Raw genomic sequence first — 19,562 nt, forward strand, 5'->3', positions numbered from 1 at the left:
ATGCTCCCAAAACAACCACAGTTGCTCCCACAACAATCCCAGCTGCTCCCACAACATCAACAGCTGATCGCACAACAACCACAGCTGTTCTCACAACAACCACAGCTTCTCCAACAACAACCACAGCTTCTCCAACAACAACCACAGCTGCTCCAACAACAACCACAGCACCTCCCACAACAACCACAGCTTCTCCCACAACAACCACAGCTGCTCCCACAACAACCACAGCTGCTCCAACAACAACCACAGCTGCTCCCACAACAACCACAGCTGCTCCCACAACAACCACAGCTTCTCCCACAACAAACACACCGGCTCCCGAAACAACCACAGATGCTCCCACAACAACCACAGCTGCTCCCACAACAACCGCAGCTGCTCTCACAACAACCACAGCTGCTCTCACAACGACCACAGCTGCTCCCACAACAACCACAGCTGATCCCACAACAACCACAGCTGCTCTCACAACAACCACAGCTGCTCTCACAACAACCACAGCTGCTCACACAACAACCACAGCTGATCCCACAACAACCACAGCTGCTCTCACAACGACCACAGCTGCTCCCACAACAACCACATCTGCTCCAACAACAACCATACAAGCTCCAACAACAACTACAATTGAGGCTACAACAACCACAGATAATCCAACAACAACCACAACTGCTCCCACATCAACCACACCTTCTCCAACAACAACCACAGCTGCTCCCACAACAACCACAGCTGCTCTCACAACAACCACAGCTGCTTCCACAACAACCACATCTGCTCCAACAACAACCATACAAGCTCCAACGACAACTACAATTGAGGCTACAACAACCAAAGATAATCCAACAACAACCACAACTGCTCCCACATCAACCACACCTTCTCCAACATCAACCACAGCTGCTCCCACAACAACCACATCCTTCCCCACAACACCCACATCTGCTCCCACAGCAACCACAGCTGCTTCAACAGCAACCACAGAATCTTCCACAACAACTACAGCTGCTCCCACAACAACCACAGCTTCTCCCACAACAAACACACCGGCTCCCGAAACAACCATAGATGCTCCCAAAACAACCACAGCTGCTCCCACAACAATCCCAGCTGCTCCCACAACATCAACAGCTGATCGCACAACAACCACAGCTGTTCCCTCAACAACTACAGCTTCTCCAAAAACAACCACAACTGCTCCAACAACAACCACAGCTGCTCCCACAACAACCACAGCTGCTCTCACAACAACCACAGCTTCTCCCACAACAAACACACCTGCTCCCGAAACAACCACAGATGCTCCAACAACAACCACAGCTGCTCCCACAACAACCACAGCTGCTCCCACAACAATCACATCTTATCCCATATCAACAACAGCTGCTCTCCCAACAACCACAGTTGCTCCCACAACAAACACAGCGGCTCCCACAACAACCACAGCTACTCCCACAACAACCACAGCTGCTACAACAACAACCACAGAATCTACCACAACAACCACAACTGCTCCAACAACAACCACAGCTGCTCCCACCACAACCACAGCTGCTCCCACCACAACCACAGCTGATCCCACAACAACCACAGCTGCTCTCACAACAACCACAGCTGCTCTCACAACAACCACAGCTGCTCCCACAACAACCACAGCTGCTCCCACAACAACCACAGCTGCTCCCACAACAACCACAGCTGCTCTCACAACAACCACAGCTGCTCCCACAACAACCACAGCTGCTCCCACAACAACCATACAATCTCCAACGACAACTACAATTGAGGCTACAACAACCACAGATAATCCAACAACAACCACAACTGCTCCCACATCAACCACACCTTCTCCAACATCAACCACAGCTGCTCCCACAACAACCACAACACCCACATCTGCTCCCACAGCAACCACAGCTGCTTCAACAGCAACCACAGAATCTTCCACAACAAATACAGCTGCTCCCCCAACAACCACAGCTTCTCCCACAACAACCACACCGGCTCCCGAAACAACCATAGATGCTCCCAAAACAACCACAGCTGCTCCCACAACAATCCCAGCTGCTCCCACAACATCAACAGCTGATCGCACAACAACCACAGCTGTTCTCACAACAACCACAGCTTCTCCAACAACAACCACAGCTGCTCCCACAACAACCACAGCTGCTCTCACAACGACCACAGCTGCTCCCACAACAACCACAGCTGATCCCACAACAACCACAGCTGCTCTCACAACAACCACAGCTGCTCTCACAACAACCACAGCTGCTCACACAACAACCACAGCTGATCCCACAACAACCACAGCTGCTCTCACAACGACCACAGCTGCTTCCACAACAACCACATCTGCTCCAACAACAACCATACAAGCTCCAACGACAACTACAATTGAGGCTACAACAACCACAGATAATCCAACAACAACCACAACTGCTCCCACATCAACCACACCTTCTCCAACAACAACCACAGCTGCTCCCACAACAACCACAGCTGCTCTCACAACAACCACAGCTGCTCCCACAACAACCACATCTGCTCCAACAACAACCATACAAGCTCCAACGACAACTACAATTGAGGCTACAACAACCACAGATAATCCAACAACCACAACTGCTCCCACATCAACCACACCTTCTCCAACAACAACCACAGCTACTCCCACAACAACCACATCCTTCCCCACAACACCCACATCTGCTCCCACAGCAACCACAGCTGCTTCAACAGAAACCACAGAATCTTCCACAACAACTACAGCTGCTCCACCAACAACCACAGCTGCTCCCACAACAACCACAGCTGCTCCCACAACAACCACAGAATCTCCCACAACAATCACAGTTGCTGCCACAACAACCACAGCTGTTCCCACAACAACCACAACTGCTCCCATATCAACAACAGCTGCTCTCCCAACAACCACAGCCTCTCCAACAACAAACACAGCGGCTGCCACAACAACCACAGCTACTCCCACAACAACCACAACTGCTCCACCAACAACCACAGAATCTACCACAACAACCACAGTCGCTACTTCAAAAACCATAGAACCTCCCACAGCAACCACAGCTGCTCTCACAACAACCACAGCTGCTCACACAACAACCACAGCTGCTACAACAACAACCACAGAATCTACCACAACAACCACAACTGCTCCAACAACAACCACAGCTGCTCCCACAACAACCACAGCTGCTCCCACCACAACCACAGCTGCTCCCACAACAACCACAGCTGATCCCACAACAACCACAGCTGCTCTCACAACAACCACAGCTGCTACCACAACAACCACAGCTGCTCACACAACAACCACAGCTGATCCCACAACAACCACAGCTGCTCTCACAACAACCACAGCTGCTCCCATAACAACCACATCTGCTCCAACAACAACCATACAAGCTCCAACGACAACTACAATTGAGGCTACAACAACCACAGATAATCCAACAACAACCACAACTGCTCCCACATCAACCACACCTTCTCCAAAAACAACCACAGCTGCTCCCACAACAACCACATCCTTCCCCACAACACCCACATCTGCTCCCACAGCAACCACAGCTGCTTCAACAGCAACCACAGAATCTTCCACAACAACTACAGCTGCTCCACCAACAACCACAGCTGCTCCCACAACAACCACAGCTGCTCCCACAACAACCACAAAATCTCCCACAACAATCACAGTTGCTGCCAGAACAACCACAGCTGTTCCCACAACAACCACAACTGCTCCCATATCAACAACAGCTGCTCTCCCAACAACCACAGCCTCTCCAACAACAAACACAGCGGCTGCCACAACAACCACAGCTACTCCCACAACAACCACAACTGCTCCACCAACAACCACAGAATCTACCACAACAACCACAGTCGCTACTTCAAAAACCATAGAACCTCCCACAGCAACCACAGCTGCTCTCACAACAACCACAGCTGCTCCCACAACAACCACAGCTGCTCCCACAACAACCACAGCTGATCCCACAACAACCACAGCTGCTCCCACAACAACCACGGCTGCTCCCACAACAACCGCAGCTGCTCCCACAACAATCACAGCTGATCCCATATCAACAACATCTGCTCTCCCAACAACCACAGTTGCTCCCACAACAAACACAGCGGCTCCCACAACAACCACAGCTACTCCCACAACAACCACAGCTGCTACAACAACAACCACAGCTGCTCATACAACAACCACAGCTACTCCCACAACAACCACAGCTGCTCCCATATCAACAACAGCTGCTCTCCCAACAACCACAGCCTCTCCAACAACAAACACAGCGGCTGCCACAACAACCACAGCTACTCCCACAACAACCACAACTGCTCCACCAACAACCACAGAATCTACCACAACAACCACAGTCGCTACTTCAAAAACCATAGAACCTCCCACAGCAACCACAGCTGCTCTCACAACAACCACAGCTGCTCCCACAACAACCACAGAATCTACCACAACAAACACAACTGCTCCAACAACAACCACAGCTGCTCCCACAACAACCACAGCTGCTCCCACCACAACCACAGCTGCTCCCACAACAACCACAGCTGATCCCACAACAACCACAGCTGCTCTCACAACACCCACAGCTGCTCCCACAACAACCACAGCTGCTCCCACAACAACCATAGCTGATCCCACAACAACCACAGCTGCTCTCACAACAACCACAGCTGCTCACACAACAACCACATCTGCTCCCACAACAACCATACAAGCTCCAACGACAACTACAATTGAGGCTACAACAACCAAAGATAATCCAACAACAACCACAACTGCTCCCACATCAACCACACCTTCTCCAACATCAACCACAGCTGCTCCCACAAACACCACATCCTTCCCCACAACACCCACATCTGCTCCCACAACAACCACAGCTGCTCTCACAACAACCACAGCTGCTCCCACAACAACCACATCTGCTCCCACAACAACCATACAAGCTCCAACGACAACTACAATTGAGGCTACAACAACCAAAGATAATCCAACAACAACCACAACTGCTCCCACATCAACCACACCTTCTCCAACATCAACCACAGCTGCTCCCACAACAACCACATCCTTCCCCACAACACCCACATCTGCTCCCACAGCAACCACAGCTGCTTCAACAGCAACCACAGAATCTTCCATAACAAATACAGCTGCTCCCCCAACAACCACAGCTTCTCCCACAACAACCACACCGGCTCCCGAAACAACCATAGATGCTCCCAAAACAACCACAGCTGCTCCCACAACAATCCCAGCTGCTCCCACAACATCAACAGCTGATCGCACAACAACCACAGCTGTTCTCACAACAACCACAGCTTCTCCAACAACAACCACAGCTTCTCCAACAACAACCACAGCTGCTCCAACAACAACCACAGCACCTCCCACAACAACCACAGCTTCTCCCACAACAACCACAGCTGCTCCCACAACAACCACAGCTGCTCCAACAACAACCACAGCTGCTCCCACAACAACCACAGCTGCTCCCACAACAACCACAGCTTCTCCCACAACAAACACACCGGCTCCCGAAACAACCACAGATGCTCCAACAACAACCACAGCTGCTCCCACAACAACCGCAGCTGCTCTCACAACAACCACAGCTGCTCACACAACAACCACAGCTTATCCCACAACAACCACAGCTGCTCTCACAACGACCACAGCTGCTCACACAACAACCACAGCTGATCCCACAACAACCACAGCTGCTCTCACAACAACCACAGCTGCTCTCACAACAACCACAGCTGCTCACACAACAACCACAGCTGATCCCACAACAACCACAGCTGCTCTCACAACGACCACAGCTGCTCCCACAACAACCACATCTGCTCCAACAACAACCATACAAGCTCCAACGACAACTACAATTGAGGCTACAACAACCACAGATAATCCAACAACAACCACAACTGCTCCCACATCAACCACACCTTCTCCAACAACAACCACAGCTGCTCCCACAACAACCACAGCTGCTCTCACAACAACCACAGCTGCTCCCACAACAACCACATCTGCTCCAACAACAACCATACAAGCTCCAACGACAACTACAATTGAGGCTACAACAACCACAGATAATCCAACAACCACAACTGCTCCCACATCAACCACACCTTCTCCAACAACAACCACAGCTGCTCCCACAACAACCACATCCTTCCCCACAACACCCACATCTGCTCCCACAGCAACCACAGCTGCTTCAACAGAAACCACAGAATCTTCCACAACAACTACAGCTGCTCCACCAACAACCACAGCTGCTCCCACAACAACCACAGCTGCTCCCACAACAACCACAGAATCTCCCACAACAATCACAGTTGCTGCCACAACAACCACAGCTGTTCCCACAACAACCACAACTGCTCCCATATCAACAACAGCTGCTCTCCCAACAACCACAGCCTCTCCAACAACAAACACAGCGGCTGCCACAACAACCACAGCTACTCCCACAACAACCACAACTGCTCCACCAACAACCACAGAATCTACCACAACAACCACAGTCGCTACTTCAAAAACCATAGAACTTCCCACATCAACCACAGCTGCTCTCACAACAACCACAGCTGCTCACACAACAACCACAGCTGCTACAACAACAACCACAGAATCTACCACAACAACCACAACTGCTCCAACAACAACCACAGCTGCTCCCACAACAACCACAGCTGCTCCCACCACAACCACAGCTGCTCCCACAACAACCACAGCTGATCCCACAACAACCACAGCTGCTCTCACAACAACCACAGCTGCTACCACAACAACCACAGCTGCTCACACAACAACCACAGCTGATCCCACAACAACCACAGCTGCTCTCACAACAACCACAGCTGCTCCCATAACAACCACATCTGCTCCAACAACAACCATACAAGCTCCAACGACAACTACAATTGAGGCTACAACAACCACAGATAATCCAACAACAACCACAACTGCTCCCACATCAACCACACCTTCTCCAAAAACAACCACAGCTGCTCCCACAACAACCACATCCTTCCCCACAACACCCACATCTGCTCCCACAGCAACCACAGCTGCTTCAACAGCAACCACAGAATCTTCCACAACAACTACAGCTGCTCCACCAACAACCACAGCTGCTCCCACAACAACCACAGCTGCTCCCACAACAACCACAGAATCTCCCACAACAATCACAGTTGCTGCCACAACAACCACAGCTGTTCCCACAACAACCACAACTGCTCCCATATCAACAACAGCTGCTCTCCCAACAACCACAGCCTCTCCAACAACAAACACAGCGGCTGCCACAACAACCACAGCTACTCCCACAACAACCACAACTGCTCCACCAACAACCACAGAATCTACCACAACAACCACAGTCGCTACTTCAAAAACCATAGAACCTCCCACAGCAACCAATGCTGCTCTCACAACAACCACAGCTGCTCCCACAACAACCACAGCTGCTCCCACAACAACCACAGCTGATCCCACAACAACCACAGCTGCTCCCACAACAACCACGGCTGCTCCCACAACAACCGCAGCTGCTCCCACAACAATCACAGCTGATCCCATATCAACAACAGCTGCTCTCCCAACAACCACAGTTGCTCCCACAACAAACACAGCGGCTCCCACAACAACCACAGCTGCTACAACAACAACCACAGCTGCTCATACAACAACCACAGCTACTCCCACAACAACCACAGCTGCTCCCATATCAACAACAGCTGCTCTCCCAACAACCACAGCCTCTCCAACAACAAACACAGCGGCTGCCACAACAACCACAGCTACTCCCACAACAACCACAACTGCTCCACCAACAACCACAGAATCTACCACAACAACCACAGTCGCTACTTCAAAAACCATAGAACCTCCCACAGCAACCACAGCTGCTCTCACAACAACCACAGCTGCTCCCACAACAACCACAGAATCTACCACAACAAACACAACTGCTCCAACAACAACCACAGCTGCTCCCACAACAACCACAGCTGCTCCCACCACAACCACAGCTGCTCCCACAACAACAACAGCTGATCCCACAACAACCACAGCTGCTCTCACAACAACCACAGCTGCTCCCACAACAACCACAGCAGCTCCCACAACAACCACAGCTGATCCCACAACAACCACAGCTGCTCTCACAACAACCACAGCTGCTCCCACAACAACCACATCTGCTCCCACAACAACCATACAAGCTCCAACGACAACTACAATTGAGGCTACAACAACCAAAGATAATCCAACAACAACCACAACTGCTCCCACATCAACCACACCTTCTCCAACATCAACCACAGCTGCTCCCACAACAACCACATCCTTCCCCACAACACCCACATCTGCTCCCACAACAACCACAGCTGCTCTCACAACAACCACAGCTGCTCCCACAACAACCACATCTGCTCCCACAACAACCATACAAGCTCCAACGACAACTACAATTGAGGCTACAACAACCAAAGATAATCCAACAACAACCACAACTGCTCCCACATCAACCACACCTTCTCCAACATCAACCACAGCTGCTCCCACAACAACCACATCCTTCCCCACAACACCCACATCTGCTCCCACAGCAACCACAGCTGCTTCAACAGCAACCACAGAATCTTCCACAACAACTACAGCTGCTCCCACAACAACCACAGAATCTACCACAACAAACACAACTGCTCCAACAACAACCACAGCTGCTCCCACAACAACCACAGCTGCTCCCACAACAACCACAGCTGCTCCCACAACAACCACAGCTGATCCCACAACAACCACAGCTGCTCTCACAACAACCACAGCTGCTCCCACAACAACCACAGCTGCTCCCACAACAACCACAGCTGATCCCACAACAACCACAGCTGCTCTCACAACAACCACAGCTGCTCCCACAACAACCACATCTGCTCCCACAACAACCATACAAGCTCCAACGACAACTACAATTGAGGCTACAACAACCAAAGATAATCCAACAACAACCACAACTGCTCCCACATCAACCACACCTTCTCCAACATCAACCACAGCTGCTCCCACAACAACCACATCCTTCCCCACAACACCCACATCTGCTCCCACAACAACCACAGCTGCTCTCACAACAACCACAGCTGCTCCCACAACAACCACATCTGCTCCCACAACAACCATACAAGCTCCAACGACAACTACAATTGAGGCTACAACAACCAAAGATAATCCAACAACAACCACAACTGCTCCCACATCAACCACACCTTCTCCAACATCAACCACAGCTGCTCCCACAACAACCACATCCTTCCCCACAACACCCACATCTGCTCCCACAGCAACCACAGCTGCTTCAACAGCAACCACAGAATCTTCCACAACAACTACAGCTGCTCCCACAACAACTACAGCTTCTCCCACAACAAACACACCGGCTCCCGAAACAACCATAGATGCTCCCAAAACAACCACAGCTGCTCCCACAACATCAACAGCTGATCGCACAACAACCACAGCTGTTCCCTCAACAACTACAGCTTCTCCAAAAACAACCACAACTGCTCCAACAACAACCACAGCTGCTCCCACAACAACCACAGCTGCTCCCACAACAACCACAGCTGCTCCCACAACAACCACAGCTTCTCCCACAACAAACACACCTGCTCCCGAAACAACCACAGATGCTCCAACAACAACCACAGCTGCTCCCACAACAACCGCAGCTGCTCCCACAACAATCACATCTTATCCCATATCAACAACAGCTGCTCTCCCAACAACCACAGTTGCTCCCACAACAAACACAGCGGCTCCCACAACAACAACGGCTACTCCCACAACAACCACAGCTGCTACAACAACAACCACAGAATCTACCACAACAACCACAACTGCTCCAACAACAACCACAGCTGCTCCCACCACAACCACAGCTGCTCCCACCACAACCACAGCTGATCCCACAACAACCACAGCTGCTCTCACAACAACCACAGCTGCTCTCACAACAACCACAGCTGCTCCCACAACAACCACAGCTGCTCCCACAACAACCACAGCTGCTCCCACAACAACCACAGCTGCTCTCACAACAACCACAGCTGCTCCCACAACAACCACATCTGCTCCCACAACAACCATACAATCTCCAACGACAACTACAATTGAGGCTACAACAACCACAGATAATCCAACAACAACCACAACTGCTCCCACATCAACCACACCTTCTCCAACATCAACCACAGCTGCTCCCACAACAACCACAACACCCACATCTGCTCCCACAGCAACCACAGCTGCTTCAACAGCAACCACAGAATCTTCCACAACAAATACAGCTGCTCCCCCAACAACCACAGCTTCTCCCACAACAACCACACCGGCTCCCGAAACAACCATAGATGCTCCCAAAACAACCACAGCTGCTCCCACAACAATCCCAGCTGCTCCCACAACATCAACAGCTGATCGCACAACAACCACAGCTGTTCTCACAACAACCACAGCTTCTCCAACAACAACCACAGCTTCTCCAACAACAACCACAGCTGCTCCAACAACAACCACAGCACCTCCCACAACAACCACAGCTTCTCCCACAACAACCACAGCTGCTCCCACAACAACCACAGCTGCTCCAACAACAACCACAGCTGCTCCCACAACAACCACAGCTGCTCCCACAACAACCACAGCTTCTCCCACAACAAACACACCGGCTCCCGAAACAACCACAGATGCTCCAACAACAACCACAGCTGCTCCCACAACAACCGCAGCTGCTCCCACAACAATCACATCTGATCCCATATCAACAACAGCTGCTCTCCCAACAACCATAGTTGCTCCCACAACAAACACAGCGGCTCCCACAACAACCACAGCTACTCCCACAACAACCACAGCTGCTACAACAACAACCACAGAATCTACCACAACAACCACAACTGCTCCAACAACAACAAACACAACTGCTCCAACAACAACCACAGCTGCTCCCACCACAACCACAGCTGCCCCCACAACAACCACAGCTGATCCCACAACAACCACAGCTGCTCTCACAACAACCACAGCTGCTCCCACAACAACCACAGCTGCTCCCACAACAAGCACAGCTGCTCTCACAACAACCACAGCTGCTCCCACAACAACCACATCTGCTCCCACAACAACCATACAAGCTCCAACGACAACTACAATTGAGGCTACAACAACCACAGATAATCCAACAACAACCACAACTGCTCCCACATCAACCACACCTTCTCCAACATCAACCACAGCTGCTCCCACAACAACCACAACACCCACATCTTCTCCCACAGCAACCACAGCTGCTTCAACAGCAACCACAGAATCTTCCACAACAACTACAGCTGCTCCCCCAACAACCACAGCTTCTCCCACAACAACCACACCGGCTCCCGAAACAACCATAGATGCTCCCAAAACAACCACAGCTTCTCCCACAACAACCACACCGGCTCCCGAAACAACCATAGATGCTCCCAAAACAACCACAGCTGCTCCCACAACAATCCCAGCTGCATCAACAGCTGATCGCACAACAACCACAGCTGTTCTCACAACAACCACAGCTTCTCCAACAACAACCACAGCTGCTCCAACAACAACCACAGCACCTCGCACAACAACCACAGCTTCTCCCACAACAACCACAGCTGCTCCCACAACAACCACAGCTGCTCCAACAACAAACACAGCTGCTCCAACAAAAACAACAGCTGCTCCCACAACAACCACAGCTGCTCCCAGAACAACCACAGCTGATCCCACAACAAGCACAGCTGCTCTCACAACAACCACAGCTGCTCCCACAACAACCACAGCTGATCCCACAACAACCATACAAGCTCCAACGACAACTACAATTGAGGCAACAACAACCACAGCTGATCGCACAACAACCACAGCTGATCCCACAACAACCACAGCTGCTCATACAACAACCACAGCTACTCCCACAACAACCACAGCTGCTCCAACAACAACAATAGAATCTACCACAACAACCACAGTCGCTGCCACAACAACCACAGCTGTTCCCACAACAACCACAGCTGCTCCCACAACAACCACAGCTGTTCCCACAACAACCACAGCTGCTACAAACACAACCACAGCTGCTCCAACAACAACCACAGCTGCTCACACAACAACCACAGCTGCTCACACAACAACCACAGCTACTCCCACAACAACCACAGCTGTTCCCACAACAACCATACAAGCTCCAATGACAACCACTGCTGCTACGACAACAGCTCCAGATGTTCCATCAACAACCACATCTTCTCCAACAACAACCACAGCTTCTCCCACAACAACCATACAAGCTCCAATGACAACTACAACTGGGGCTACAACAACAACAGATAATCCAACAACAACCACAACTTCTCCTACATCAACATCTTCTCCAACAACAACCACAGCTGCTCCCACAACAACCACATCCTTCCCCACAACACCCACATCTGATCCCACAGCAACCACAGCTGCTTCAACAGCAACCACAGAATCTTCCACAACAACTACAGCTGCTCCCCCAACAACCACAGCTTTTCCCACAACAACCACAGCTTATCCCACAACAACCACAGCTGCTCCCACAACAACCACAGCTGTTTCCACAACAACAACAGCTTCTCCAACAACAACCACAGCTGCTCCAACAACAACCACAGCTGCTCATACAACAACCACAGCTACTCCCACAACAACCACAGCTGCTCCAACAACAACAACAGAATCTACCACAACAACCACATTCGCTGCCACAACAACCACAGCTGTTCCCACAACAACCACAGCTGCTCCCACAACAACAACAGCTGTTCCCACAACAACCACAGCTGCTACGACAACAACCACAGCTGCTCCAACAACAACCACAGCTGCTCACACAACAACCACAGCTGCTCCCACAACAACCACATCCTTCCCCACAACACCCGCATCTGCTGGCACAGCAACCACAGCTGCTTCAACAGCAACCACAGAATCTTCCACAACAACTATAGCTGCTCCCCCAACAACCACAGCGTCTCCCACAACAACCACAGATGCTCCCAAAACAACCACAGCTGCTCCCACAACAATCCCAGCTGCTCCCACAACATCAACAGCTGCTCGCACAACAACCATAGCTGTTCCCACAACAACCACAGCTGTTCCCACAACAACCACAGCTACTCCAACAACAACCACAACTGCTCCAACAACAACAACAGCTGCTCCAACAACAAACACAGCTGCTCCCACAACAACCACAGCTTCTCCCACAACAACCACAGCTGCTCCCACAACAACCACAGCTGTTTCCACAACAACAACAGCTTCTCCAACAACAACCACAGATGCTCCAACAACAACCACAGCTGCTCATACAACAACCACAGCTACTCCCACAACAACCACAGCTGCTCCAACAACAACAACAGAATCTACCACAACAACCACAGTCGCTGCCACAACAACCACAGCTGTTCCCACAACAACCACAGCTGCTCCCACAACAATCACAGCTGTTCCCACAACAACCACAGCTTCTACGACAACAACCACAGCTGCTCCAACAACAACCACAGCTGCTCACACAACAACCACAGCTACTCCCACAACAACTACAGCTGTTCACACAACAACCACAGCTGCTACGACAACAGCCCCAGATGTTCCAACAACAACCACATCTGCTGCAACAACAACCATAGCTTCTCCCACAACAACCACAGCTGCTCCCACAACAACCACATCTGTTTCCACAACAACCACAACTTCTCCAACAGCAACCACAGCTGCTCCAACAACAACCACAGCTGCTCACACAACAACCACAGCTACTCCCACAACAACCACAGCTGCTCCAACAACAACAACAGAATCTACCAGAACAACCACAGTCACTGCCACAACAACCACAGCAGTTCCCACAACAACAACAGCTGCAACGACAACAGCCCCAGATGTTACAACAACAACCACAGCTGCTCCCGCAACGACCATAAAAGCTCCAACGACAACTACAATTGGGGCTACAACAACCACAGATACTCCAACAACAACCACAACTGCTCCCACATCAAGCACACATTCTCCAACAACAACCACAGCTGCTCCCACAACAACCACATCCTTCCCCACAACACCCACATCTGCTCCCACAGCAACCACAGCTTCTCCCACAACAACCACAGATGCTCCCAAAACAACCACAGCTGCTCCCACAACAATCCCAGCTGCTCCCACAACATCAACAGCTGCTCGCACAACAACCATAGCTGTTCCCAAAACAACCACGGCTGTTCCCACAACAACCACAGCTACTCCAACAACAACCACAACTGCTCCAACAAGAACCACAGCTGCTCCAACAACAACCACAGCTGCTCCCACAACAACCACAGCTCCTCCCACAACAACCACAGCTGCTCCCACAACAACCACAGCTGTTTCCACAACAACCATAGCTTCTCCAACAACTACAGCTGCTCCCCCAACAACCACAGCTTCTCCCACAACAAACACACCGTCTCCCACAACAACCACAGATGCTCCCAAAACAACCACAGCTTCTCCCACAACGACCATAGCTTCTCCCACAACGACCATAAAAGCTCCAACGACAACTACAATTGGGGCTACAACAACCACAGATACTCCAACAACAACCACAACGACTCCCACATCAACCACACCTCCAACAACAACCACAGCTTCTCCCACAACAACCACATCCTTCCCCACAACACCCACATCTGCTCCCACAACAACCACAGCTGCTTCAACAGCAACCACAGAATCTTCCACAACAACTACAGCTGCTCCCCCAAAAACCACAGCTTATCCCACAACAACAACAGATGCTCCCAAAGCAACCACAGCTGCTCCCACAACAATCCCAGCTGCTCCCACAACATCCACAGCTGCTCGCACAACAACCACAGCTGTTCCCACAACAAACATAGCTGTTACTACAACAACCACAGCTTCTTCAACAACAACCACAACTGCTCCAACAACAACCACAGCTGCTCCAACAACAACCACAGCTGCTCCCACAACAACCACAGCTTCTCCAACAGCTGCTCCCACAACAACCACAGCTTCTCCAACAACAACCACAGCTGCTCCCAAAACAACCACAGCTGTTCCCACAACAACCACAGCGGCTACGACAACAGCCCCAGATGTTCCAACAACAACCACATCTGCTCCAACAACAACCATAGCTTCTCCCACAACGACCATAAAAGCTCCAACGACAACTACAATTGGGGCTACAACAACCACAGATACTCCAACAACAACCACAACTGCTCCCACAACAACCACAGCTGCTCCCACAACAACCACAGCTGCTCCACCACCAACCACAGAATCTCCCACAACAACCACAGCCAACACTTTAAAAACCACCAAATCTCCAACAGCAACCACAGCTGCTCTCACAACAACCACAGCTGCTCCAACAACAACCACAGCTGCTCCCACAACAACTACAGCTGCTCCCACAACAACCACAGCTGCTCCCACAACAACCACAGCTGCTCCCACAACAACCACAGCTGCTCCAACAACAACCACAGCTAATCCCACAACAACGACAGCTACTTACACAACATCCTCAGGTGTTCCAACAGCAACAACAGCTGCTCCATCAAAAACCACAGATTCTCCCACAACAACCACAGATGCACCCACAACAACCATAGCATTTCCAACATCAACGCCAGCTGCTCCCATAACAACCACAGCTGCTCTTACAACAACCACAGCAACTTTCACAACAATCACAGCTGCTCAAACAACAACCACAACTGCTCCAACAACAACCACAGCTATTCCCACAACAAACACAGCGGCTCCCATAACAACCACAGCTGTTCCCACAAAAACCACAGCTGCTACGACAACAACCCCAGATGTTCCAACAACAACCACATCTGCTCCAACAACAACCACAGCTTCTCCCACAACAACCATACAAGTTCCAACGACAACTACAATTGGGGCTACAACAGCCACAGATGCTCCCACAACAACCACAACTGCTCCCACATCAACCACACCTTCTCCAACAACAGCCACAACTGCTCGCACAACAACCACATCCTTCCCCACAACACCCACATCTGCTCCCACAACAACCACAGCAGCTCCAAAGACAACTACAACTGAGGCTACAGCAACCACAGACACTCCAACAACAACCACAGCTGCTCCCACAAAAACCACAGCTGCTCCATCAACAACCACAGCTAATCCCACAACAACGACAGCTATTTACACAACATCCTCAGATGTTCCCACATTAACCACAGCTGCTTCAACAGCAACCACAAGATCTTCCACAACAACTACAGCTGCTCTGCCAACAACCACATATGCTCCCACATCAACCACTTCTGCTCCCACAACAACCACAGCTGCTCCCACAGCAACAGCATATGCTCCCACATCAACCACTTCTGCTCCCACAACAACCACAGTTGCTCCAGCAACAACAACATTTGCTCCCACAACAACCACCTCTGCTCCCACAACAACCACAGCTGCTCCAGCAACAACCACAGCTGCTCAAGCAACAACAACATCTGCTGCCACAACAACCATTTCTGCTCCCACAACAACCACAGCTGCTCCAGCAACAACCACAGCTGCTCAAGCAACAACAACATATGCTCCCACAACAACCACTTCTGCTCCCACAACAACCACAGCTGCTCCAGCAATAACCTCAGCTGCTCAAGCAACAACAACATATGCTGCCACAACAACCACTTCTGCTCCAACAACAACCACAGCTGCTCCCAAAACCACCACAGCTGCTGCCACAACAACCACAGTTGCTCCAAGAACAACAACAGCTGCTCTTACCACAGTTACAACTGGTTCTTCAACCACTATCACAACACCGGCCCCTCCACCACCAGAGGTGAAGTTGGAGTTCAAATTGGAGCAAAACTTCACAGCAGATTTGAATAATGTTTCTTCACCAGAGTTCAAAGAATTAGCAAATACTGTGTCTACAGCGGTAAATACTGTTTTACTTTCATTTTCAACCCTTTTAATATCATACTTTTAGATTCCCTAACAAAAAAAGGTTTAGTCTAGTCAATTCAGTAATCAAAATATCATGTTATTAAATGCAGGGAATAAAATCTAAAACTATTCTGCTCAATGATTGCTTGGACTGAATTTAAATGATTGATTGATATATTGATTTAGTAGTAGTTTGCAAGTAATGAAGAAAATATTTCAAAATGATAAGCAAACCTTTAAATTAGGGTTAGGGTGAGTTGTAAAGTATATTTCAATGTAAAACCTTCGCAATGTCTCAGGACATATTCATGTATAAATTATGATATATTCATATTATTTTTTTACAGCTGGAAATTGTGTACAAAAGTAAATATGGATCCAGTTTCATTCGCATAGAAGTTATAGGTTTCAGGTAAGAAGTAATTCTAAGCATTTTTTTCTGACATCGTGTTTGGGGTTCTATTTAAGTTAGAAGTCATTTGTTTAATTGTTCATATTTATCATAGCATATCAACATGAATCTGATCTGTTGATGAAATCATAATTTAAAATAATAATTGTGGTTGTTTTCCAGTCAAGGTTCAGTTGTGGTAATCACTAAGCTGGTATTTAACGATACCAGTGTAGTCCCTGCGACCAGTGATGTGGCTGCCACGATGACAGAGGCAGTTTCAAGCAACAGCTCTAATTTCTCTCTCCCAGTGAACACAGCCTCCATTGTGGCAACAAGTAAGACACACATATTATTTGCACTAGTTGTTCATCACAGATTTCCTGTTACTAATTTGTTATAACATATCAGTTCATTATAACTTGCATATATATGCAAGGAATGGTTCATTCAAGACTGTGCAATTCTATTAAAATAAATCACAACGTAGGGGGTGTGATCCGGTCCCAAACAGGTGACGAAGGTCATTTCCATTTAACTACGCAGCCTGGAGTTGATTATCTGTCTTTTATTATTGATACTTGACATAGAAAACAAACTAACAAATGTGGTTGTAAAAATTTTTCATTCTGAAGAGAAAACCCATTGCCTTCTTATCTTATGCTCAACAACAAGAAGCAAAACTGAGTAACCCTACGTCCTCAGCACTGTTGATGAAACATCTGTAACTTTGTTGACTGGGTTTTATGTCAGAATTTGTTTAGAGTTGTACACCATTTTTAGCCACTGTACAGTTAATAAGATTTAGGTATAATGGAATCCTATAGAACACCATTGGATCAATCAGAATAGAAAACCTAACAATCCATTTTATAATTACAGAGGTCATTGTACCAACACAACCCCCAGCAGCCACAACTCCAACTTCAGCTGTGGATACAACAACTACAGCTGCTCCTACATCAACCACAGCGGTTACACAAACAACAACAGCTGGTCTCAAAACAACCATAGAAGCTCTAACAACAACTACAATTGGGGCAACAACAACCACAGATACTCCAACAACAACAACAGCTACTCCAACAACAACCCCAGATGTTCCAACAACAACCACATCTGCTCCAACAACAACCACAGAATCTCCCACAACAACCACAGCTGCTCCCACAACAACCACAGCTGCTCTCACAACAACCTCAGCTACTCCGACAACAACCCCAGATGTTCCAAACACAACCACAACTCTTCCAACAACAACCACAGTTGCTCCCACAACAAACACAGATACATCCACAACAACCACAGCCATCCCCTCAACACTCACTGCTGCTCCCACAACAAACACAGCAGCTCCAACGACAACTACAATTGGGGCTACAACAACCACAGATACTCCAACAACAACCAAAACTGCTCCCACATCAACTACAGCTCCTCCAACAACAACCACAGCTGTTCCCACAACAACCACAGAATCTCCCAAAACAACCAAAGCTTCTCCCACAACAACCACAGCTGCTCCCACAACAACCACAGCGGTTCCCAAAACAACCACAGCTGCTCCCACAACAACCACAGCTGTTCCCACAACAACCACAGCTGCTCCCACAATAACCACAGCTGCTCCCAAAACAACCACAGCGGTTCCCACAACAACCACAGCTGCGCCAACAACAACCCCAGATGTTCCAACAACAACCACATCTGCTCCAACAACAACCCCAGCTGCTCCAACAACAACCTCAGCTGTTCCCACAACAACCACAGCTGCTCCCACAACAACCACAGCTGCTCTCACAACAACCACAGCTGCTCCCACAACAACCACAGCTGTTCCAACAACAACCACAGAATCTCCCACAACAACCACAGTCGCTACTTCAAAAACCACAGCTGCTCCCACAACAACCACAGCTTCTCCCACAACAACCACAGCTGCTCCAACAACAACCACAGCTTCTCCCACAACAACCACAGCTGTTCCCACAACAACCACAGCTGCTCCCA

At 49.7% G+C, this 19,562-nt stretch overlaps 2 protein-coding genes across 2 annotated transcripts in view; both read left to right on the forward strand.

Annotated features, from left to right (window-relative positions):
- Positions 1–16,297, forward strand: LOC118966640 (mucin-5AC-like). Its single transcript, XM_036989364.1, has 6 exons — positions 1–20; positions 3,724–3,911; positions 8,938–10,587; positions 13,087–13,159; positions 14,689–15,048; positions 16,084–16,297. The coding sequence occupies exons 1-6, from the start codon at positions 1–3 to the stop codon at positions 16,295–16,297; spliced, it is 2,505 nt and encodes an 834-aa protein (XP_036845259.1).
- The window catches only part of LOC110533164 (mucin-5AC-like), a 16,837-nt gene continuing 12,918 nt past the window's right edge, over positions 15,644–19,562 (forward strand). The window contains exon 1 of the mRNA XM_036933480.1: positions 15,644–17,153. The gene's annotated coding sequence lies outside the window, so the exon portion shown is untranslated. The remainder of the gene's footprint in view (positions 17,154–19,562) is intronic.

Source organism: Oncorhynchus mykiss, chromosome 10 (genome assembly GCF_013265735.2).
Source record: "Oncorhynchus mykiss isolate Arlee chromosome 10, USDA_OmykA_1.1, whole genome shotgun sequence".
Taxonomy (NCBI): Eukaryota; Metazoa; Chordata; class Actinopteri; order Salmoniformes; family Salmonidae; genus Oncorhynchus; species Oncorhynchus mykiss.